General features: G+C 51.2%; 1 protein-coding gene across 2 annotated transcripts in view; it reads left to right on the top strand.

The window, feature by feature from the left end:
* Positions 1–13,081: 13,081 nt before the first annotated feature.
* RPS6KA1 (ribosomal protein S6 kinase A1) overlaps positions 13,082–24,741 on the top strand; it is a 37,886-nt gene continuing 26,226 nt past the window's right edge. The window contains exons 1-2 of one of the 2 annotated variants that reach the window (NM_001083722.1): positions 13,086–13,242; positions 19,364–19,408. In NM_001083722.1, coding sequence (NP_001077191.1) covers positions 13,180–13,242; positions 19,364–19,408 — 108 coding nt within the window. In that variant the 5' untranslated portion in view covers positions 13,086–13,179. Of the gene's footprint in view, positions 13,243–19,363; positions 19,409–24,741 lie in introns of both variants that reach the window. The other variant, XM_005203200.5, reaches the window with a different exon arrangement.

Raw genomic sequence — 24,741 nt, 5'->3', positions numbered from 1 at the left:
CTGCGTACAGATTTCTCAAGAGGCAGGTCAGGTGGTCTGGTATTCCCTTCTCTTGAAGAATTTTCCACAGTTTATTGTGATCCACATAGTCAAAGGCTTTGGCATAGTCAATAAAGCAGAAATAGATGTTTTTCTGGAACTCTTGCTTTTTCAGTGATCCAGCGGATGCTGGCAATTTGATCTCTGGTTCCTCTGCCTTTTCTAAAACCAGCTTGAACATCTGGAAGTTCACGGTTCACGTATTGCTGAAGCCTGGCTTGGAGAATTTTAAGCATTACTTTACTAGTGTGTGACGGAGAAGGCAATGGCAACCCACGCCAGTACTCTTGCCTGGAAAATCCCATGGACGGAGGAGCCTGGTGGGCTGCAGTCCATGGGGTCACTAGGAGTCGGATACGACTGAGCGACTTCACTTTCACTTTTCACTTTCATGCATTGGAGAAGGAAATGGCAACCCACTCCAGTGTTCTTGCCTGGAGAATCCCAGGGATGGGGGAGCCTGGTGGGCTGCCATCTATGGGGTCACACAGAGTTGGACACTACTGAAGCAACTTAGCAGCAGCAGCGTGTGAAATGAGTGCAATTGTGTGGTAGTTTGAGCATTCTTTGGCCTTGCCTTTCTTTGGGATTGGAATGAAAACTGACCTTTTCCCATCCTGTGGCCACTGCTGAGTTTTCCAAATTTGCTGGCATATTGAGTGCAGCACTTTCACAGCATCATCTTTCAGGATTTGAGATGGCTCAACTGGAATTCCATTACCTCCACTAGCTTTGTTCATAGTGATGCTTCCTAAGGCCTGCTTGACTTCACATTCCAGGATGTCTGGCTCTAGGTGAGTGATCACACCATCGTGATTATTTGGGTCGTGAAGCTTTTTTTGTACAGTTCTTCTGTGTATTCTTGCCACTTCTTCTTAATATCTTCTGCTTCTGTTAGGTCCCTACCATTTCTGTCCTTTATCAAGCCCATCTTTGCATGAAATGTTCCCTTGGTATCTCTAATTTTCTTGAAGAGATCTCTAGTCTTTACCATTCAATTGTTTTCCTCTATTTCTTTGCACTGATTGCTGAGGAAGGCTTTCTTATCTCTCCTTGCTATTCTTTGGAACTCTGCATTCAAATGGGTATATCTTCCCTTTTCTCCTTTGCTTTTTGCTTCCCATCTTTTCACAGCTATTTGTAAGGCCTCCTCAGACAGCCATTTTGCTTTTTTGCATTTCTTTTTCTTGGGGATGGTCTTGATCCCTGTCTCCTGTACAATGTCATGAACCTCTGTCCATAGTTCATCAGGCACTCTATCTATCAGATCTAGTCCCTTAAATCTATTTCTCACTTCCATTGTTTAGTCATAAGGGATTTGATTTAGGTCATACCTGAATGTTCTAGTGGTTTTCTCCACTTTCTTCAATTGGAGTCTGAATTTGGCAATAAGGAGTTCATGATCTGAGCCACAGTCAGCTCCTGGTCTTGTTTTTGCTGACTGTATAGAGCTTCTCCATCTTTGGCTACAAAGAATATAGTCATCTGATTTTGGTGTCAACCATCTGGTGATATCCATGTGTCATATCATATCCATGTCATATCATATCATGTCCATGTCATATCTGCTGCTCCTGCTAAGTCTAGTGGTACATAATATTGACTTGAAATATTTTTATTGACTCATCCATGGTTTCAGGGCCCTTGGCCTAGTCTCTTCATTATGGAATTCCCCCCAAAGTTTTATCTGTTAGTTTTAGCATCCACTGATGATCCATTATCTCATTAGGTTTACAAAATGGTGACTTTCTATTAATAATTCTATCATTCTTTTTACATTCATTAGCTGGAATTCTTCCATAAAGAATAACTTTTCCTCATCCATTATTTGATTTTCCTGAAATAGTTTGTACAGGAAAGTTAAGATAAATGCTTGATCCCTTTTATGTATTTTTAATTTTTTTGGCTATAGTTCCCTGACTAGGGACCAGGCCACTCCAGTGAAAGTGCTGAGTCTTAACTACTGGACTGCCAAGGAATTCCCTCTTTTTTGTATTTTTATAAATTGCCTGAACTCCTTTGTGGAACAAGGTGTTACAAAACAAAGGGGAGAAGGGTAGGCAGAGTAGTGAAATGGAAAGAGCACAGGCCTTGGATTTGGACAGCATCCTGACTTCATCACTTCCTAGCTGTGTGACCTTGGGCCAGCCTTCCGAGCCTCAATTTCCTTAACTGCAGATTGGGGATATTGCTCCCCGTTTCCCCACACCTTCAGTAGAATCATTTCTCAGCCTAGATCAAGCAATTCCTTGCACAGGAAAATAAAATATTTTATTCATTGTGGAAATTTTAGAGGATGCAGATAAATATAAAGAAGAGAATACTAAAAACTCTGAAAAGCATTTAGCACATGATTGGCATATAGGCTTTTTTTTAATCTTTATCTATTTGGCTGTCTTCATTGTGGCACACACAATCTTCTTTGGGACGCGCAGGGTCTCTAGTTGTGGTGCGTGGTGGAGAGGACTCTGAAGTGTGGAGGCTCAGTAGTTTCGACAGGCAGGCTTAGTTGCTCTGAGACACGTGGGATCTTAGTTTCCCGATCAGAGAGCGAACCCGTGTCCTCTGCATTGCAAGGCAGATTCTTAACCACTGGACCACCAGGAAAGTCCCTATATCAGTATTTTTGACAACTCCAGCTTGACTCTCAGGCTGCCCTGTGTCGGCATCCTTCTGGAAGAGAGTAAATTTAAGCAGCCGTGACTCCAGCCTCAGCCTAAGAAAATCCTAGCAAGAGAGAGAGAGGGGAGCCTTTGGGAGAGAGCAGGAGGTGGACTCCTCTGTTCTTATTTCAAGAGCTAGTGAAGTTAGACAGACCTGCCACAAACTTGCAGTGAGATCCTGGGAGAGTCACAAACCCCTGAGCCCTTTTCTCACCTGGAAGCTAGAGGTTGTCAAGGCTGACCTGCCAGAGTCATTGGGAGATTCCCATGAAATGTTGATGTGGAAACGCCCACCTTGGAGACAAGTGGGAGGTGCTCAGGAAATAGGGGTTAGCTTGATCTGTCTGATGGGGGCTCAGAAAGGAGGTTTCCTTTCTGAGCCCCCATCAAGTGTAAAGTCGCAAGTGACTCTTGTCACTGAAGGGCTGTGTAAGGTCTGGCTTGGAGTCCAGCTCAAAGTACTGTGTGAACTGGGTAAATGTCTTCCCCTCTGGGGCTTGGGTTCTTCCCTTTGCGAAATGGCTACATTAGGGGTCCAAATCCAAGCCCCCGGGAGCAGTCAGGTAGCAAGTGAATGAAACGGACGAGGCATTGGGACAATAGCAGGTGGTGGAGACTGTGGTAATCTGCTGGACTTGATTTACCTAAGAGGGGCTGCCTGCTGATGGTTGCAAAACGGACTGTGAGCCCAGGTGGCCTGACTTTTAAAGAGGCAGGAAAGTTCTATTTTAAATTTTATTCTTCCTGTCTTTTTTTAATATATATATATACATTTTCTTTTTACAAACCCTTCTCTCTGACTTTCAATAGATCTCAGCAAGGGATCTGCTGTGTTACGTAGGAAACTCCGACCCAGAAGCAGGTCATCTATGAATGGTTTAACCCCAGTTTCCCCACCAATGTGCGTTGTGTGACAGGTGAGAGGGTGGCTGCCTTTCCGGCTGTGCCTCATGTCCCAAGGACTTTCCCTGACCAGAGGGGCAGTGGAATGTGCCTCCCTGTATTTTTAATTTTAAATTCAAAATTTAAATTCAAGTTATTTGAGATATTTAGCCACACGTATAGACTACACAAAATGTAAATATAAACAAAATGTAAAATAGGGTTAAGAGCATGGACTCTAAGAGAACTTCATGCACCAGCTTTACCACTTAACTGTATGACTTTGAGCAAATCATTTAGCTTCTCTGTGCCTCACTTTTCTTATCTGTAGAATGGGGCTAATTATTGCACCTACTTCACATGATTGTTGAAAGGGTCACATGAGCAAGGACAGGACTAGGCTGAGGTTACTAGAATGAAGTTAATGAGGAACCATCATGGATGCAGAATTTAAGGGGAGCACCACCGAAAAAACTCAGCAGCGCGTGGGCTTCTCATTGTGGTGGCTTCTTGTTGCAGAGCACAGGCTCTAGAGCGTTTGGGCTTCAGCATTTGTTTAAGCCTTCTGGGCCTTAGTGTGCAGGCTCAGTGGTTGTGGCTCATGGGCCTAGTTGTCCCACAGCATGTGGGATCTTCCTGGACCAGGGATTAAACCCATGTCTCCCGCCCTGCATTGGCAGGCAGATTCTTTACCGCTGAGCCACCAGGGAAGCCCCACATGTGTCTTTCTGAATTGTGATTTCCTTAGGGCATATGCCCAGTAATGGGATTGCTGGGTCTTATGGTAGTTTTTTCCCTAGTTTTTTTTTTAAAGAATTTCCATACTGTTCTCCATGGCTATATCAGTTTATATTCCCACCGTGGCTTTATTCTTAAAACATGATGATACACAAAGAGAACACCCATTCCACCTCCAGGGCCAGTGGTTCAAGGGTAAGAGAGAGAAAGCATTCGGCTTTGTTCGCTGTCATATCCCCAGCGCCTACCATGGTGCCTCACACATGGGTAAGATCTTAATAAACATTTGTTGAGTGGGGGAAATAACGGGATGACACATGTCAAACCTTAGAACAGTGCCTGGCACCAAGGAGGTGCCTCAATAAAATAATAATTATGTTTGAGAAGATAACAATGTCATTGTCTGTGGGTCCTATTCTGTCTTCAGACCAATGGTGAACTTGGTATGTTTGACACCCAGAATGTATCTTTTTCCCCCCCAAGATATCAGATTTTATTTTTCATTAACTTCTTTAACTTATATTTTCCAGTAATTTTTCAAAAAATATTTTCATTTTTATTGTAATATAGTTGATTTACAATGTTGTGTTAGTTTCAGGTGTACCACAAAGTGATCCAGTTGCACGTATACTTCTTCTTCTTTTAGATTCTTTTCTCATATAGGTTATCACAGAATATTGAGTAGAGTTCCCTGTGCTATACAGCAGGTCCTTGTTGGTTATCCATCTTGTATACAGTAGTGTGGGTAGAATAGATCATTTTTTTAAGGCCAACATGACAAGATTATCTTCAATAATAATCATGAAATAAAACATAATAATGGCAGAAAAGCAACAAAAATAGTAAAAACTGGCTTTTATTGAACCTCATATATACACTCAGACCAATAAAATTTTTAATAAATTAAAAATTGTAATACAAAGGGGAACAAAGTAATGGACTAATAATTTTTGGTTACATTATTTTTTTAACAAAAAGGGACATACACACACACACGACAAAATGCCTCCAAAAGATGCAACTCATGAAGTTCAGAGAATGGTTTGCACAGAGAATGACAGAACTGCAGTAACAATTACTGTTTTACCATCACTGTGCTATCACTGTTGACTTCAAATCTGCTGTTCAAATGCAGGGACATGGGAACCTCCCTGGGCATCCGGTGGTTGGGTCTTCGCTTTCCAATGCAGAGGGTGCAAGTTTGATCCCTGGTCGGGGAGCTAAGTTCCCACATGCCTCACAGGCAAAAACCCGAAACATAAAACAGAAATACTGAACTTCAATAAAGACTTTAAAAATGTAGATAAATGGAGGGACACAGGGACATGAACACTCCTGATGTGAGCTCCAGTGATGCTGACCTGCTATGAACTCTCACCTGAAGGTGTATGTTGGGGCCAGTTATGTAACTGGGGATTCTTCAAGTTAGCGTCCATGTAGAATGCATTATTTATGAAAGGTTAGGTGATAAAATGTCCAAATTTGAAGCATATATATATATATATATATATATATATATATATATATATAATTTAAGTTAGACCAATAAAGATCTCTTCAGGAGGGAGGGTTTTATCACCAAGGACATTGTTTAGAATTGCCAGGGCATGGTGATAATAAAAGCGGACGCACCCAGTTTCACTAACGTTTTAAACCTCTCTACAGACAATGCATGCCTTATGTTTTGCACACAGAGGACTGGCCACCACCCTTACCTGATTCACCTCTTGCCTCAGGCCATCAGTTTCCTATCTCTGGCTGAGACAGTCTCAAAGTCCCTTCCAAAGCTGACGTTGCACTACTTTCTAATTCTGGCTCTGCAAGCTATTTCAAGCTATGTGACCCTGGGTAAGTCAGGTCCTCCCTCCAAGTCTCAGTTTCTTCATCTGTAGGGGAACAGTAACCCCAAGCCATGTCTTATCCTGTAAGAGCTCAAGGAGATAGTGTGAGAGAAGACTCTGTAAAGAAGGAGACGCTGCACACAGGTGGCAGGTACCCAGGTGGCAGACCTTGATGACAAAGGTGACCATGTTCCTCCAAAGTCATAAAGGAATTGTTCTTAGATTGAGGATCTGAGATAGGGGAAGGTTATCTAGTGGGTGCTGGACTTCACAAATCACTGACAGTGACTTTTTCCTTCCAGGAAAAGGCTTGATCCTCTTGGCCCGGAAGCAGGGGGCTGGTTACAATGACCCCAGTTCCTCTCTTGCTGTATTACATCCCAGCTGGAGGGAGCAACTTCCCTTCCAGGGGAAGGTGGCCAAGGCAGAAGCAGGGTGTGAGGAAATGCTGATGCCGGCTGGCTCTGAAATTAGCTTACCTGCTTGTTTAACCATTTCTCCAAAGAGAATGCAAGTTCCTAGAGCAGGGGTTGACAAAAAAAAAAAAAAATTTCTTTTATTTCCTGAAGAGCCAGCTAGTAAACATTTTAGGCTTTCTTGGCCATATGGTCTCTGTTGAGACTGCTCGACGCTGCTGTTGCAGTGTGGAAGCAGCCCTAGACCATACGTAAACGGAGCGTGGCTGTGCTCCAATAAAACTTTATTTATGGATCCTGGAATCTGAATTTCACATAATTTTCACACATTATAAAATATCCTTTTGATTTTTTTTTCAGTCTTTTAAAGATGCAAAAGCTGCTCTTAGCTCATAGGCACATAAAAAGAGGCCAGATTTGGTCCACAGGCCACTGATAGTTTACCCACCCCTACTGGGCAGAGACCCTCTGTGTTTTCCTCCACGGTGTCCTCAGTGCCCAGAACAGTGCCTGGCATATAGCTGCCCATTAGTATCTGTTGATGAGCCTCTGCTTACTCTCTGCCTGTTGTCTCCAATTCCATCCCCATCTCTAGCTACTACTGAATCTCCCTCTCCTGCCAGCTCCCATCCGCTGTAACCAGCAGTGAGAAGCTTCTGCGTCTCTCTGCCTTCCCACCCCTGGCCCCATCTCCAGGTCAGTGGAGGATCCCACTAGCTAATTCTCCAGTAGCCCTGGGACTGTCTCATCTGGATGCTCCCATGTCTCCTCTTCTCTGACTGCCTTTGGCCTCATGTTTATTTCTCCAGCATCCAAAATCTTTTTACTAACAAGGCAGGATCTAGGGTTAGTTTTTTTTTTTTCTGAAAAAGAAACAACTGTATTGAGGTATAATTTAAGTTCCATATTTAAATTGTACAGTTCAATGACCTTTTAAAAAAAGCTTATTTTTAAATGTACAACAGGCTCCAAGACAACTTCATTCTAGATATGGGTGGCAATAGATGTTATGGCAAGGAACCCAGATGCTTAAACAGGAATGGAATTGAGGATCACTTCAATGACCTTCATTAAACTTACCTAGCTGTGCAACTATCACCACAGTCAAGTTCTGTAACATTTTTATCTCCCCAATAAGATTCCTCTTACTAATTAACAGTGGTGAGTCCCATTCTTACCCCTATGGTCAGTAGCTCAGTTGTATCCTATTTGTGTCCATGTGGATTCCTCTGTCTATGGAATTTTCTAGGCAAGAATACTGGAGTAGGTTGCCATTTCCTTCTCCAGGGTAGGGTTAGTTTTTGTAGCAGCAGCTGGCCCACTGGTTTCCGGCGCACTTAAACTTCTAGCCCTGGGAATGCAGGATTTGCCTGTACCACCTCTCAGCCTTCACCAGGACCAGAGAGCAGGCCAGTGCCACAGCCCTTGGGAGAGTCCAGGGCCAGCTGGTTTAAGGTTGAGGATCTTGCTCCAGGCCTTGGAGATGATGCCCTGGGTGTGGCTGCTCCTGGGGCAGCCCACACACCCTCAGTTTGGTACCTCCTGGGCAGGCACAACATCAATTAGATCCCTACAACCACAGCTGTTTTGCCTTCCTGGCCAGGAAATTCCATCTTCCAGATCATCCGGGAAAGGGCCAGAGGTGGCTGATTGGTGTAACTTATGATCAAGGTCTTTAGCACAACTTGATCAAAGGAGTTGGTTCATTTGGCCAGAAACCTGTACAGCTTGACCAACAGCCTTAGGTAGATGTCCTGGCTTTTCGCCTCATTCTTTACCAGCCTCTTGATCACAGTTATGGGAATTCCTTCAAGCTGAAGCCTCTTCTTACATATTCATCTCACACCAATGGAGAACTCACCCAGTGAGCTGCTGAAGCCCCAGTCTATTGCCCTCCTCCTACTTTTCAGGGGCAAGAATTTGGAGAGAAGAGAGAGAGTCTAGGATTGTTACATACCCTTTCCAGTGAGCACTGATAGTGTAGCAGACACTGCACAGGCATTTTGTTCCCTGACTTCACCTAATAACTCATAACCACTCCTATTTTACAGATGTGGAAACAAACTCAGATGTGTTAACTGAAATTCTGTCAGGCAACTAGGAAGCGGGCAAGCAGGGGTTAGAGGCCAGGTTGGTGTGGCTCTATTCACAAGCCTATTTTGAGGGCTTGCCATGTCTGCCATGTCCAGCGAGTATCAGTAAACAAAACAGAAAAGTCCTACCTCATGGAGCTTTGTTCCTAGTGGGAGAAACAAACAATAAACCGGTAAATATACAATATGATTGTTGGTAGAGAGGCATGCCATGAAAGAAAGGTGAGTAATACCATTGGGACGTCCCTGGTGGTCCAGTGGTTAAGAATCCACCTGCTGATGCAGGGGACAGGGGTTCGATCCCTAGTCAGGGAACTGGATGCCACATGCCACAGTGAAGACTGAAAACCCCGTGTGCCACAGCTAAGACCTGGTGCAGCCAAATAAATAAATAAAATATTTTTAAAACGTTTAATTATCCAGATTTAAAAAATAAGCTGTCATAGCTGATAATGATGATTATTTAAATGCTGAGCCAAGTTCTGGTTAAAGGTAACTACCATTATGATCATTCCCTGCATGCTGTTCCACCTGCTGCCAGGAGACACATGTGCCAAGACCTTCCCCTACTGAAAGGCCAAGAAAAAAATAATGACAGATTCCCTTCCTGAGGCAGGGAGCATCCAGAACCTGCACTCTTGAACATTATAGCAAGCTCATGGCCAGGCTGCAGGAGAAGGACCTAAAACCAGGTGCTCAGCCCCTATCAGCTCAGACCACTGCTCCAGGCCAGAATAACCTCTTCCACAGGGAACAGACTAAGAACCTCACTTGTGTCCAGCACACACTTATGAGTCATTCATTTAACAAACACCTCAAGTGACTGCCCAGAACAGCCTGTTTTCATCCTATTATGAATAGTAATCATAGCTAGCATTTATCCACACCTCAGAGTGTAGCATTTCAGAGCCTGAGAATAGATTGGCTGCCTGGATCCGAGTCCCAGGTTTACTGTGTTGCAGCCAGATGACGTTGCACATATCATTTATCCTCACTGAGCGTCTCCTACGTTCCCGGCAGTGTGTCAGGTGCCAGGAAAACAAGAAAGAGCCAAGAAGAGCCCATTGCTGCCCTCTCACAGCTTACTGTCTAATTGGAGAGCCAGATGTTAATCAAGTAATCACAAAAACAAATGCAAAAGTGTATCTTGAGGTATACTTCCCTGGAGGAGAAGGCAATGGCACCCCACTCCAGTACTCTTGTCTGGAAAATCCCATGGACGGAGGAGCCTGGTGGGCTGAAGTCCGTGGGGTCGCAAAGAGTTGGACACGACTGAGCGACTTCACTTTCACTTTGCACTTTCATGCATTGGAGAAGGAAATGGCAACCCACTCCAGTGTTCTTGCCTGGAGAATCCCAGGGACGGGGGAGCCTGGTGGGCTGCCGTCTATGGGGTCGCACAGAATTGGACACGACTGAAGCGACTTAGCAGCAGCAGCAGCATACTTCCCTGGTGGCTCAGACAGTAGAGAATCTGCTTGCAATGCCGGAGACCTGGGTTCGATCCCTGGGTTGGGAAGATTCCCTGGAGGAGGAAATGGCAAACCACTCCAGTATTCTGTCCTGGAGAACGTCATTGACAGTGGAGCCTAGTAGGCTACAGTTCAAGGGGTCTCAGAGAGGTGGACACGACTGAGCGACTAACACTTTCACTTTCATACCTTGAGGAGCACTCAGGAGTGGTGTCCATTGTCCATAACAGGGAGGTAAAAAAAGATGTCCTGGAGGAAGTGACTGTGGAGATAAACTGGCTTGAGGAAGATGGAAGACAGTTTTAAGAACAAAGAACAAGGTGCTGTGGCAGGGGAACTGCAGGAAAGTCAGTGTGGCTGGAGCCTGGAGAGAAATGGAGAAAACTGTGAGCTGAGGCTACAGCAGGATCAGCACATTGTAGGCTACAGATCGGTGTCTTGGTGTCCACAGCTCTCTGCTGAGTGACCGCAACATCCCTACTACAGTGATGGCAAGCTGACCTGCCCAAGCTCCCAGGCAGGGCCCAGGTGGCCTCTGTCCCCTCCCCCACCCTCCGCTCCCTTTTCCATCATGACCTGCTGCCTCTCCAATACTTTTCAGAGGACACAGGAAATAAAATATTCACAGGAAAGCACAATCACTACTGGATCCTTAAATTGAGATGATGCACTTGATAGGGAATCCTTTCGTGTAAGAAGGGAAAGGACGAGAAAGCAGCTCCAGGAAGGGGGCAGACTGAAGGCCAAATCATTCCGGTTTTCCCTTCACCTACACACCTCCCACTCATCCACCTCATTTTCCTCCCCCAGTCCTTTGTGCTTATTCTCTGGGTCACAATGTCTCTTCCCAAGTTTAACTTATTTAAACTGGCTTGCAGCCAGATATTCGGCACCTGTGTGCAATCTGTTCTGAGCCCTGAATAGGATGGCTAGATTTAGCAAATCAATGGAATACCCAATTAAATCTGAATTCAGATAAACAACAATTTTTTAGTCTAAGTAGGTCCAAATATTACAACGCTATCCCTGAGCAGCAGGGACTGGGGTGTCAGAAACTGGTTCCGGTCAACTGATAACTAACGCTGGTGATAATAACAGGTGCCAACACTGGCCCAGGTTACCTCCGGTTTGGCCCTCATCAGGGAAGTAACCAAGTGAGTGAACAAGAGAATGAACTCTGGGCCCAGACTAGCAGGGTTGTCTTTCAGCTCTGCCATTTTCTAGCTGTGTAACCTTGGAGGGACCCAACAAATGAAATGCTTAACTTCTCTGTTCTCAATTTCATCATCTGTATATTGCAGTAATAACAGCAGCTACTTTATAAAGATGCCGTGAGGATTAAATGCATTTACAGGTAAAGTGTTTAGAACAGTACCTGGTCCACAGTAAGTGCTGTACTAATGTTAGCTGTGATTATTTATCTAATCACACCAGACCAAATGTAAACTCCATAAGAACATGGATTTTCTTTTGTTCATTGCTAGGAGTGGGGCTGGTTTACAGTACATGCTCAAGAAGAGGGCTGGCATGTAATATATACCCATAAATGTTTATTGAATTAAATCTAGTCCTCAGGATATACCGGAAAGATTGGAATCATGATTCCCTTTTTACAGATAAGGAAACAGGTTTAGGGACCCGAAAGGAGTTTCCCAACGTTAAGCAGGTAGCAAGGACGGGATTCCAACCCAGATTTGTTAGGTTCCAAAGTGTTTTCCACTCAAAACTCAATTCACTTCAACAGTTGAGGTGCTACCCTTGGAAAATAAATAACGGGAGCATGTGGATTCAGGAGAAACCTTCACTGACTTTTTTTAAGGTCCTATAATCTGTTCCCGACCTGCTGTGTGACTTTGGGTAAGTCACCCCATCTTTCTGAAGCTGTTTTATGATGTGTAAACCAGGAGGTCATAAGTTGGTGAAGCCTGATCAGAAGAAAGCTTCTGATAAACAACCCTGCCTTAGAATAGCTTTGCAAATGGCCATTCTTCCCCCTCCATGAAACCCACAAGCCCATCTCTACACTCTTCCAGGTGTGAATCTCACCACACCTGGACTCTTAACACCGCTTTAGATGGAGGCTGAGTCTCTCCAGGGGGGATCCCTCTCCCTGGCCTCTTACTACAAGTGCAGCCCACGTGTCGGTGGATCCTGGGAGCCTCCCCAGAGGGGGCACAAAACCCAATCAGCCCAGAGCCAGGTCTCCAGCTGGAGAGATTCTGGAGAGACTTGGCTTGAAAAGAGCAAAGCATGCATATTAAGACATCAGTCTGGAGGTACTGTGAGCCCTGATGGTGGCGAAAGAAGATCCGTACCCTGCCCGGAGCTGGGGCGCAGGGGATCCCAGTGTCGGTTTGGGGTGGGGGGTGGGTGGGATGCGGGGAGTGTCCTAGGGCCTCGCAACAAGGGGAGTAGGGCTCAGGCTCCTTTCCTTTTCCAGCTTCTCCCTGGGTCAGGCCTAGGACATTCGGTGTGACTGGGAGTGGGGCGGGGGGGGGGGGCGGTTGAGGGGAGATAGGGGAGGTAAAGGGAATAAGGGGGTACAGGCCCGCTGGAGAGAGAGGGGGCATCTGGGAAGCTATTCCAAATGAGCTGAGTGTGGGGAAACCGGGGGCCCTGATGAGGTTTGGGCCCCGGGGACCGGGCTTGGGAGGGAGGAGCCAGGAGGGCCTCTCCTGGGCGGAGCGGAGCGTGGGCCGGGGGCTCACGGTGGAGGCGGGGCCCTCACTCCCCGCGTGGCGGAGGCGGGGGTCCTCCCTGGGAATGCCGCGCCGCGGGGGCCGGGGCGGGGCTACACTGGCCCCGCCCCCTCGCGCAGGTAGCCAATGGGCGCGGCGGCGCCGGGTGACGGAGGGAGCCGAAGTGCTAGTGCCGCGGCGGCGGCGGCGGCGGCGGCGGCGGACGGCCCAGCCAGAGCAAGAGGGTCTCGGCGGGGAGGAAGGGGACGCTGGGGACGCTGAGCGTGGGACCTCAGAACCCAGGAGGCGGCGCGGCTCGGGCCGCCGGTGGAGCACGGGCGGCCCGGCTGCGGCGCGATGCCGCTCGCCCAGCTCAAGGAGCCCTGGCCGCTCATGGAGCTGGTGCCGCTGGACCCGGAGGTGAGTGAGCTGGGCGGGGGACGGGCGCCGGCGGCCGGCAAGCCCGAGTCCCCACAGGGGCGGGGCGGCCCGCGGCGCCGCTGTAGCCTGGCGGGCGCCCGCGAGGACGCGAGTGCCCTCCGGTCTCCAGCCTTGTCTCCGGCTCCACCCCCTAATGCTCCGGGTGTGTGTGCGCGAGGGACCGCTCTGCCAAGCCCCGAGGAAGCCCCTTACCCCGGAGAGCGAATCCCGTGCTGCGCTTAGATCTGACCCCCGCCTCACCCCACACATACCTGGGACCTGTACCCGGAGCCGTCGGAGGTTCCTTCATTAGGGCAGACGGACCAGGGCTGGGATGCCAGATGTCTTGGATTCCACAAGAGACGAGGGTCATGGGACCCCCCCACCCCAGCCCCCTGCCAACTTCTTGATGTCTCACAGCGGCCCTACCCCAAGAGCTCCCAGCATCTCCGCTGCTGACCTTAGAAGGATTTCCTTCTTGATCGTCGCAGTTGTGGAATTTGGGGTGACTCTGCCCGTCTGGGGCTGAAACCCTTGGTTTTCTTTGCTCCAGGCTAGGGTCAGAGGACGCCTGTGTCACCTCTCCCAGGCTCGGGAGAAGAGAATGGGGAACCTTAGACCTTTGAGAAAATTATTCCTGGAGATGAGGAGGTCCTTGGTTCCTGCCCCCTCCCATGGGAAGGGTTGGGCCTCTAGGGAATTTGGCCTTTGCCTGCCTAGCTTCTCCCAGAAGCAGCTCTTGCCTTCTGAGGATACTGTGGTTTAGGCCCTAACCTTGCAGAAGGCTCGCTCTTCCTGTGCCCACCAGGGTCAAGGTCAAGACCTTGAACCGGCAAATGGACAAAACTTTCCCCTCAGCCTCATTATGGGAAGGACAGTAGGTGATACTGCCTTTCCAGGGGGATGTGAGGATATGAGGGAGACGATGGAAACCTCAGAGAGCCTGAGACCCAAAGTGATTTTCTTGTGGCTGGGGCTCGGATCCCTCCCCACTTAGATCCCCTCCTCTGCCCTCTCTTACCTGGGGCAACCACCAAGTGCCCTGCCCCTCAGGGCCGCTGGTTGGGAGCTGAGTGAGGATCCTGGGTCCCCAGCACCCGGAGTGTGCTGCCCCTTTAAAGGGATGGTCACCGCTGACACTGGCTATTGGAGGGTGGGCGCGGCAAGATTAGGTAACCAACCTGAAGGCGCAATTTGGAGTAAATTGCTCTGGGATCCCTGCCATGGGGTTTTTACGGGCCCTGCACAGCTCAAAAGTTCTCCCGCTGACTCACCCTCTGAACTGAGGAACACGGCCCTCTGCAGCCCCTATCCACGGGCTGCCCACCCTCTAGGACTGGGGCACAAGGGGTTAGGGGTGGTGCTCAGAGGTAAATTCCTTTGTCCTGGCACACCCTTGAGACCTAGGCCTCCCTAGAGGAAGGTGGACTGGGAGAGGCCAGGGAGGGACTTACCGTGGGTTATATTAGTTGGGAAGGCAGACACCCAGAAACTTGATTCCCAGTCCAGGGCACTGCTTCCTGCTTCTCTTTGGGAAATCCTGAGGCAGGGACCAGGTTTAAACAGGAAACTCAACTCAGTTTTAGTCCTACTGCACCTGAACTTTGAGAGGAAAAAAGACGGCTTATTTCCCTGGTTTAGGGGGGCTGTGATTTCTACAGGAGCTTCACCTCGGATTCGCTGTGTGACCCTCAGTCAGTCCATAGCCTCTCTGGACCTCTGTTTCTCCACTGGCCAGGGTTGGGTTCTGGCCTCTGCTTTCTGGGCCTGAGAGGGTGCAGAGCCCTAAGGAGTGCTGCCCATTTTCCTCCTCCCCACTCCATGGAAGTGCCAGGCGACTCGGTGTTATTGTTTGGGTAACAGGAGGCATGGGGCAGCCAGGGCACGGGTTGGGCGCAGGTTCTTACTGGAGAACAGGGCCTCGCTGTTCTCAGCCCAGGTGACATGTAAGTGATACAGCACCCTGACCTGCAGGTACAGGCTCCTGGCCGGGAGGGAGGCAGGCCAAGGGGCTGGCAGGGCGTTTGGCAGAGGCCTGGGATCTGCTCTCCCTGTGACGCTGCCGAGAATGGGCTGCTCGGAGGCAGGGCCTTGTCTGGGGTGTGGCCCAGGTGGAGCCACCCCACTGGAAGTGTGGGTGAGGATTCTGCCGGGGCCTCCCCCTGGCCCTGCTGGGCTCAGTAACCGTGGCCGCAGGCCCGGCCTCGCTGTGCAGAGCTTTGCTCTGTGCCGTCCACCCCACTCCGCCAGTGTGGCCTTATTAAAGTCAAATAATTCTCCAAACAGCTTCTCAGGGCAGAGAGTATTACCCCTGTCATATGGAATAACTGAACTCAGTGGGACCTGGCCTGTGAATTAATGTCAGAGTCAGAATTAGAATCCAGATCTCTCACTGTCTTCTACCCAGTAGGCGGAGGCTTAAAGACAGGCAAGAGCTGGGGTCAAGCCGGCCAGGTGGAAGGTACTCCAGGAGAGGCTCCGGATGTTGGCAGACTCTCCTGTCCAGCCTTGGCTGAGGGCTAGTAGTGCCAGCCAGCCCTGGCACCTGGCCCCCAGCTTCCAGCAGTGGGCAGGGTTGCCAGTGCTGGGCTCTGAACCCAACTCCTGGGGCTGCTTCCTGCCTATGGGGCACGTGCTGTCTTTGTCCATCTGCTGCCCGGCTTCTCCAGATACTGCCCTGGATGCTTCTCTTCCCAAGACAGAGCGGCTTGGGTGGGAAGGAAGGATGCTTATTGGAACCCATCTCTGACCTTTGGGGAGGGGGCACAATGGCCTGGAGGCCCTCGGTTGCTGTGCCCATGAGTATTGCTCTCTGAGGAAGCGGGAGGAGAGTGAGTCTCCATCCTCTAAGGGGCCAGAGGCCTTTCCTGTACCAGACTCGTAGACAGGGTCTTTCATTCAGTTTTCTGCAAGGTCAGTATCATTGTCCTTATTCATTCATTCAACAAGTATTTATTGAGCACTTACAATGTGACAAGTACTTCTCCAACCAGCAGGGTGCCACTGTGAACAAGACAGACCTGCCCTCCTAGTACAGGTGAGGAAGCCGAGGCTCAGAGAAGTAATGAGACAGACACATTCAGAGTGAGTGGCTGGCAGAGCCAGCATTAGGGGCTCTGTCTTTGTGGCTGCAGACCTGTGTTCTTTCCACCCTCTGTGCAACAGTCAGTCCGGAAGGGCAGATGCGCCCTGTCTTCCCAGGACCCCGGCTTTCAAGGGGAAGGCCACCTGTGGTCCTCTTTGCACTCCTAGTGCTTTCTCCGGGGCCGCCCATTCCCCGCAAGAGACCTTGTGCATCAGCTCTTACAGGCCTGGGCGTTGCATGAAGATGGTACCCAAGCCAGACCCCGGGACTGGAGGCAGCCAAACAGGCTCCCTGAATCCTCCAAGATACTGCTCTGTAAGCGCCCACCTCTGGATTCACCCACCACCTCCTCCTCTCTCTCACTGGGGATTCATGTGACTCTGGGTCATAGCCCCATGTGTCACCTGCTAACAGGCTGCAGTTAAGTCACTCAGCTCTTCTGAGCCTCATCTGAAAAATGGGAGGAATAAAACCTACTCTGGCTTCCTTGCTCGCTTTGCTGGTTTGAGGTTTCATTTGACAGGCTATGTGCCAGACCCTGAGCTGGGTGCCAAGGAGACAGTACTGGACAAGCCGTGGCTCCTCCCTGAGTTAATCTGAGGTTTGCTCGGTGCTGTGAGGCCCAGAGGAGGGAGGAAAGGACTTGAGGCTGTATGGACAGAGGAGAAGACATTTAACTGAGTCCTCCAAGAAGATCAGGAGTGTACTGAAGTGACTGGGCAGGAAAGATTTTCTTGGTAGAAGGAGCCACCATGCAAATGCTTGGGGACAAGCTGATCTGTTCAGGGTCTCAGCTTGTTCAGTTTAGCTCCAAAATAGGGATAGTAATAATGGTGATTGTTTGTGGACCAGTTATATGCCAGCTGTACTTTTTTTTTTTTAATATTTATTTAGCTGTGCCGGATCTTAGTTGTAGCACTTGGGATCTTTAGTTGTGGCATGTGGGATCTGACCAGGGATCGAACCTGGGCCCCCTGCTTTGGGAGTGTAGAGTCTTGGCCCACTGGATCACCAGGGAAGTCCCTGGATGTATGTATTTTATAGACACTATTTTGCCTGCTTCTTAAAGCTACCCAGTGAGGTACTTTACTTTTATCCCCATTTCACAGATGGGGAAACTGAAGCTTTGAGAAATGCAGTAACCTCAGAGTTATGCAGGTGATAACCCACAAGGTCAGATTCCAGAACCCACATTAATCACCTGTGGGAGCTGGAGATGATGGCTTTGAATGCCATACCAAGGATCTGGGACTTTATCCCGCAGGCAGTGGGAAGCCATGGAAGAGTTTGAGGCCTGGTACCTAGAAAGTTCTCAGTAAGGAGTGAGTGACCAGGGGAGTCTTACTCAAGTGTGATGATTGCAGTTGAGTTTTAGGAAGGGTGAGGGCTTAGAATGGGGGAGGCTGGCGTGTAGGCCCTTGTTACCATCCGGGGTTATGTCAGGAGTCTGCAATGCTGGGTGAAGTAGAACTCTGTCTACGAAGGCCTCACGCCTCCTCCTCCCCTCAGGCCTGGTTCCGCCCAGTCCTGCTTCCCAAGCTCCTGAGAGAGAACACGTATGATGGGGCCTCAGAACACTGGCCCCTGGGGAGGATTAGGGGCATTAAGGGGGTTCAAGGGGCAGGATGTCCAGGGACTGGCGGGGAGGGAGTGCTGCTCCAGGAGCAGGAAGATTATATAATGGGGAAAGCACAGCTGTGCCCGCTGCTGCCAACAAGACTGCAGCTGCCCTGTGGACTTGGCCTCTGGCTCCAAAGTCCTGGGTCTTCCTGGTCTCTCCACACTCTTGCTGTGCATGAGGGCTGGGGACTGCTCCTTTTAGCTTCCCAGCGCCCGGATGGGGTAGGTTACTCACCTCATATCACACAGGAAAGGGGTGGTATACCCAGGGTGGACAGCACCCAGTGGAGGGCGAAGTCTGGGGTCTGGAGGACTGCGCAGGGGCCAGCTGCCATGCCTGCCTCTCTGTTGCCCTGGCTGGGCACTGGAGCCGGCTCCTCTTCCTCAGTCCTCTTGAGCACCTCCTGGTGTCAGAGACCGGATTTTGAATCCCCACTGAGCAGTGGTATGGCCTTAGGTGCCATCACTAGGCCCCTCTGCACCTCAGTTTCTTTCTCTGCCAAATGGGACCCAGGCCTACCTCCCAGGTCAGGAGGGTTTAATGGTGCCCCAGGTGTGAGGCACCAAACTCAGTGCCGGCGTGCAGCAGGGGCTCGGAAGAGAGCAGCTGTTAGCACCAAAGCCTCATCTCTGCCTCCCAGGATTCCCCATTTATTAGGAGGGGCTCCCAGGTGGCACTAGTGGTAAAGAACCTGCCTGTCAACGCAGGAGACCTAAGAGACGTGGGTTCGATCCCTGGGTGGGGAAGATTCCCTGGAGAAGGGAACAGCAACCCACTCCAATACTCTTGTCTGGAGAATCCCATGGACAGAGGAGCCTGGCAGGCTACAGTCCATGGGGTCACGAAGAGTCGGAGACAATTGAAGTGACTTAGCACGCATGGCCCATGAGTCAGTAGTCCCTGCTTTGTGATAAGTGGTAAAATGAAGGTTCATAGGGAGTAGCAGTGATTCTGCAAGAATGGAGAGGGGTCCCAGAGCAGGCAGGGCCAGGGCATTTCTGGGCTGGGCACTCTCCCAGACTTTGTGTCCTTCAGCCCTTGCATCAACTCTGGGAGGTGGATGTAAATACCCATGTTACAGATTGGGAAACTGAGGCCTCTTGAGTTGGTTAGTTGGCACACACCCACAGTCCTTTCCTTCTCACTGGGGGAGGTGGCATTTGAGCCAGACCTTCAAAGATGAGATGTTTTCTAGGCAGAGAACATGGGAGGGGTGCCCAAAGCAGGCTGCCTGAGTTGGGGCGATTGCAGGAGGCTTGAGGCCTGTGCCCTCCCAGAACTCCCGCCCCTGCCTCCAGGGCTCCTCTAGCCACTGGGAGCAGCCAGGGGCTGGGGCGCCCCATAGGGTCTGTCTTTGCTTTGTGCCACTCTGGTAAGTTCTGACAGTGTTCCCCACTCTATCCTCTCTTTTCCAGAATGGTCAAGCCTCAGGGGAGGAAGCTGGGCTTCAGCCATCCAAGGTAAGGCCCAGGCCCTAGCACCGGAGCTAGGGATCGTCAAGGGTGGAGTGACTTTGCCTGGAGTGGACGAGGAGGGAGGCACTGACCTTGTCCCGCCCAGGTGTGAGGCCCCCTGGGGCAGGCAGGCAGCTCAGCCTGCCTTCTCTGAAAGTGAAAGTGAAAGTCACTCAGTCATGTCCCACTCTTTGCAACCCCGTGGACTATTCAGTCCATGGGATTCTCCAGGCCAGAATACTAGAGTGGGTAGCCGTTCCCTTCTCCAAGGGATCTTCCCAACCCAGGGATCGAATGCCGCATTGAAGGTGGATTTTTTACCTACTGAGCCACCAGGGAAGCCCAAGTCCTTCTCTGGTGCCACCGAATGCTCGAGGCAACCCCATATGTCAGGATTACTCACTTCAGCCTTCCAGTTCTTCAGGTGAGTGGACTATGGCCCAGACAGGGTCAGAAGCCAGGCTAGAACTCAGGTTTACCTGTCACCGAGACCAGGACGCTTCCTCTGTTTATTTGCTCATGGTGGCTTGGCTGACTGTATTAAGAGGGTGAAGGGCTGATGGGAGAGGCTCAAGTCCACTGGCTCTGATGAGGGCATGGCACCTGGCGCTGGAGGGAACCTGGTGGCCTCCAATCAAACCAAGGCCCAGTGCCTGGCACGTGGCACACAGGCCGTTTCTCAGGGCTCCCTGCTCCCAGCCCCAGGCCGGCTCCCTGGGCTCTGAGGTCTCTGGTCCCTTGGGCTCTCCCTTCAGCTCCCCAGGGCCTGTTGCTGGTTTTGAGTGTCAACAGCACTGCGAGGCTGGGGGACAGTCTGGCCTGGGCTTTCTCATCACCATGCAGGGAATGACCTCACCCAGTTCTCAAGGTGCTGTGAGGTCGCAGAGCTGCTGGCTGGGGAGGGGCTGTGGAAGCCGCCAGGCAGGACAGGGCGTGAGTTCTGGCAGTAGAGCTGACCTGAGTTCTAGTCCTGCCTCCACCATCGCCATTTGACCTGAAGCTTCTCCCTTCTGAGTCTAGTTTCCTCAGCAGTAAAATGGGAATAATGGTACCTGCCTCCTGCCTCTCAGAAGTGACTTGAAGGACAAATGGAAGAGCAGCTGCCTGGCACACAGTAGCTTTAGCCCTGGCAGCCTGAGTGCCTGGCCGTGTTGCTCAGCTCCACTGCCTGTTAGTGGCCGCGCCCTTCTGGCCTGGGTCTGCCTAGGTATCAGACCATAAGCCCGACCTTTGAGATGGACCGAGGGCTGGTCCTGATGTTTGTCTTGACTCAGCCTCCTAAGATAAGGGAGCCGAGTTTCCTGGGGCAGGGCAGGCCAACAGAAGTAGGCTCCCACCCCCTCCTCTTTTTGTTACTATGGCAACCTTGGGTCATCAAAGGCCAGGCCGAGTCATGTGGACTGGGCCCCTTGACATGTCTCAGCCTCATGTGGGAGAATCTCTTCCCATCAAGTAGCTGCCCCTGGTTGCCTTGTAATGAAGGGACTGTAGGTCTCCAGTGAAGATCCAGATGTTCAGATCTTGGGGCTGTAGTTCTAGGGGTTGCAGAGGTGCCTGCAGCTTTGAGGGAACTGGTGGTGAGTGCAGCTTCTCACCTCAGAGCTAGAGGGGCTGGTTAAGAGAAGACAAGCACTTACCTAGGTGGACAACCTACATTTGATCCCAAGTCTGTGACTCCTTCCTGCTTCTGGAACAGCAGATCCTGGGATGGGAAGGGAGACGAGGCTGGACATGGATGGGGCAGAGAGAGCCTTGAATGCCATGTTAAGAGAAAGAAAGTGCCATACCAGGAGCTTTGCATTCGGTTCTCATAACATCCTCAGAGGTAGAAACTGTTACTCTCCCCATTTTACAGATGAGAAAGTTGAGGCCCAAGGCCAGATCGCTAGTGGGCAATGAAGTCAGGTCTTGCTTGACCACAGAACCCACATTCCTCCCAGCCCAGGAAACACACTGAGTGCTGAAGAGGAGGAGCACTGCGTCCCTGTGAGCTCAGTTTCCATCATTACTTGGCACCTGCTCATTCACCTCTGTTGCTGCAGAATCTTGTAGCATTCCCAGTGCCCACTTTTGGGCTCAACACACCAGGGGGCGCTCAGCCTGTGGTCAGAACCTCATCACTTTGTGCAGTGGAAGGAGCTGGTTTTATCTTTTGCATCATCACATGTTCATGGCACTGGGAACCCCAAAATGAAGTCAACACCCCACCTTTAGGGAGTTCTCAGCACTGGGGAAGGGTGGTGATGAGAAAGCTGTGTGGTGGATGCAGTGATGGGGAGGAACAGGCTGTGGGCACATAGAACCTCCATTCAGTGCCAGGCCTGACAGTGGGCAGTGAAATATACCACCTGCCTACCTGCCTCTCTGGGGCATGATGAGATGAGCACGTCCCAGGGAACCCAGTAGCATCCACTCTCAAGGTTGATGGTGGACCAGATGGACGGGCACTGCTGTGTGTGGCAGAAGAGGAAACGTGGGCTGTGGGGCACCAGGTCACCTTCCCCACAGAGCTGGCATTTGCCTGGGCCTCGAAAGCCGGGATTTGGGCAGCTGGAGAGAGAAGTGGCCCTTCCAGGGGGAGGAGAGGCCTGACTTGGAGGAGAGGCAGGCTCTCTTGAGTTCAAAATCCTGCGCCTCCTTCTTATTTGCCAGCTGACCTTGGGCGAGTTGTTTTACCCCTCGGAGGCTCCGATGCCTCTTCTGTAAAAGGAGACTAGAGTCCACCCATCAGGGCCACCCAGAAGGAAGGAACGTGATGTGCATAAATTGGAGCATCCAGCAGTGTTTGAGACATCATATTGGTGTTTAACGCTTGTTTATTTGATCCGTTTCAGGCAGAAGAAGGGATTGGGGTTTTAGCAGCTGTAGAGAGGACTGCAGTCTAGGATGAGAGCTCCCCGTGTGCACCTGGTCCTTTAGGCATGCTGGGGCTCCATTCACCCTCCCTCCCTTCCTGGAGGTGGATTGGGCACCCCAGGCCCCCTCCCTGGCTATCTCCGGAGCTGGACCCCTTGGAAGCGCCTGCAGGTCTATTTTGAGAGCTGAGCGTCTCCCCCCCTCCCCTCCTCTCTTCCTGTTTATGAAACCCTGATCCCTCCCGGATCCCTCATGCTCCCCTGGCTGGAGCTCAGGCAGGATGTGATTGTGGACTTCGGGGAGCCTTGGGAGTCTCAGGTGTTCGGGGGGGAATTTCCCTGGGACTGGCCGGGGAAGGCTCCCCAACCCTCCACCCTCGCAACACCTGAGACCCGTGGACTCTTGTCCCTTCAGCCTGCCCAGAGGAGACCCTGCAGCAGTAAGAAAGCCCTTGCCGTTCAGGGAGTTCTGTTTACCACATCCCTTTATCTCTGTGGCCCATTTTTGCTTCTTGAAACAACCTTTTGAGGGTGCGAACATTTTACAGAAGAAGCTGAGGCTTAGATAGGGAGAAAGGGTTGCATGGGAACAAATGAGTAGACGGGTCTTAGTTTCCCACCCTGCCCTCCTGGCCTCAGGCCTCTTTTCCGTGCTGGTCTCTTTACACGGAGTGTCTTTTTTCCACCTCTCTGCTTGGCCAGCTCCTATTGATCTTCAGGGTCCAGCTAGACTGTCGCATCTTCCCAGATCTTACCCCGGGCAGAGAGTGAGACCCTATGGGCACCTCCAGCACTTGGCCTGCACTGTTGCACGCCACGCTTCTGTTTCGTTATTGTGTATTTGGGGGAGCTGCCTGAGGACAAGGCTGGAGGCTTCCTTAACACGTGCGCCTCCTAGTGTCTGGCTCCTGGCCTGGGGACACATAGCTCCTGGCCCGTAGCGGTGAGTAACGTCCCGAGGGGAGGCAGGCTGGTGGGCCTCGCAAGGAGGGTGATGATGAAATGCTTCAGCCTGTAGGCTTCGATTTTGCCCCAAGCTCTCTGCCTTTCTAGCCATGTGGCCTTGGGAAAGTCACTTTCTGTCTGAGTCTGGTTTCCTCTTCTCTGGAATGGGATGACCGCACTTCCCTTGGAGTAGGACATCTGAGCCTGGCAGAATCCACACCAATAAAAGCTGAAGGAAAGAATGGCTTCCTGCAATAAATGCTCAGTTAAGAGGCACAGTTCTCATTGTCACTGCATGCCAGTCCTGGCCTCGGGCCCAAGGCCAGCTGGCCTATCAAGGAGGCCTGGAAACTGTGGACCCACTGCCCAGAGGCATGCTGGGAGAGGCGTCTGGGGATGTTTGCCCCATGAGAGGGGGCACCCCTGGGAGGCCCTGCAGATGCTGCCATCTGGGGGAGGGGCTGTTGATGTCCGTTAGGGCCAGAGATCAGCAGGTGGGCTTGGGCTGCAGCTGCTGGAGGGAGGCCCAGGTTGGGGACCCTACAGGCCAGGGATCAGGCAGGGAGTGTGGTAACGGGGGGCAGAGGCGGGTGGCGCTCTGGGCTTCTCTCCAGCTGCCTTGTGGGAGGAAGTAAATAAGAGGAAGTATCTATGGGGGGAATGGGGCCACGACCAGGGGGTGGGGTCTGGCGCTGTCCTCCCCGCTGCTGCCACCAGAGGCTCCCAGGCCCTGCACGCACCCCTCCAGAGCAGGCAGTTTGGAGACAGCGTCCTTCCTATTGCCCCTTCTTGTACCCTGCCAGCCACGGAGAGCCTTCTTTGCTTCTGAAGGGTACAGGGGTAGTGAGGAGTCGGGGCGGGGGCGTAGCTGGTACTGGACCAGAGAGCTTTGGGGCTCTCAGGGCAACCCCAGACCCCAGGTCCTCCAGGAGAAGCTGGAGTACAACGAGAGGCCTCAGTCTAAGGAAGTATCTTGCCCAACAGCCAGCAGGCCCTCCTCAGACTGCTGTCAGGGGCTCTGTGGGGACTGGAAGGGGAAGTTCTGTGTCCGTGGGGGCGTTTCCACATAGGGCATGTCTGTGGAAATGGTTTCCGATCAGCGGACTCTGTGCATCTGTGTGTGTCAGTTCCTGTGAGGGTACTGGGTGAGTGATGTGGTGAGGCCATGTGGCAAAGGGCCGGGCCTGGTCCCCCCTGCCCCACGGCTACCTGTGAGGTCCATGCCTTCTGCACCGTCCCCCCCCACCGCCCCCACCTCAGGGCCCTGGGCGGATAGGCTTCTTCAGGGCAGCGCTGAGTGCGGTCGTGCCTGCTCTGTGGGCTGCCATTTTGGGTGGGCCCAGCCATGGGAAGGTCACCGCAGGGGGAGGAACGCCCGTGCTCTGGGCCAGACTGTCAGAGGTGGTGACCCTGCTGCCTTTTGCCCCCCATTCTCTCCTGGAGGTGTTTGCAAGTAAAGGGTGTCCCCTGTGTGGCTGCCGCCTCTACTTGTGACTTCTGTCTGTGTCCGGCTCTTCTTTCCTTAGGATCAGAGAAGAC

Source organism: Bos taurus, chromosome 2 (assembly GCF_002263795.3).
Source record: "Bos taurus isolate L1 Dominette 01449 registration number 42190680 breed Hereford chromosome 2, ARS-UCD2.0, whole genome shotgun sequence".
NCBI lineage: Eukaryota > Metazoa > Chordata > Mammalia > Artiodactyla > Bovidae > Bos > Bos taurus.
This window is presented reverse-complemented; position numbering and strand designations above follow the sequence as displayed.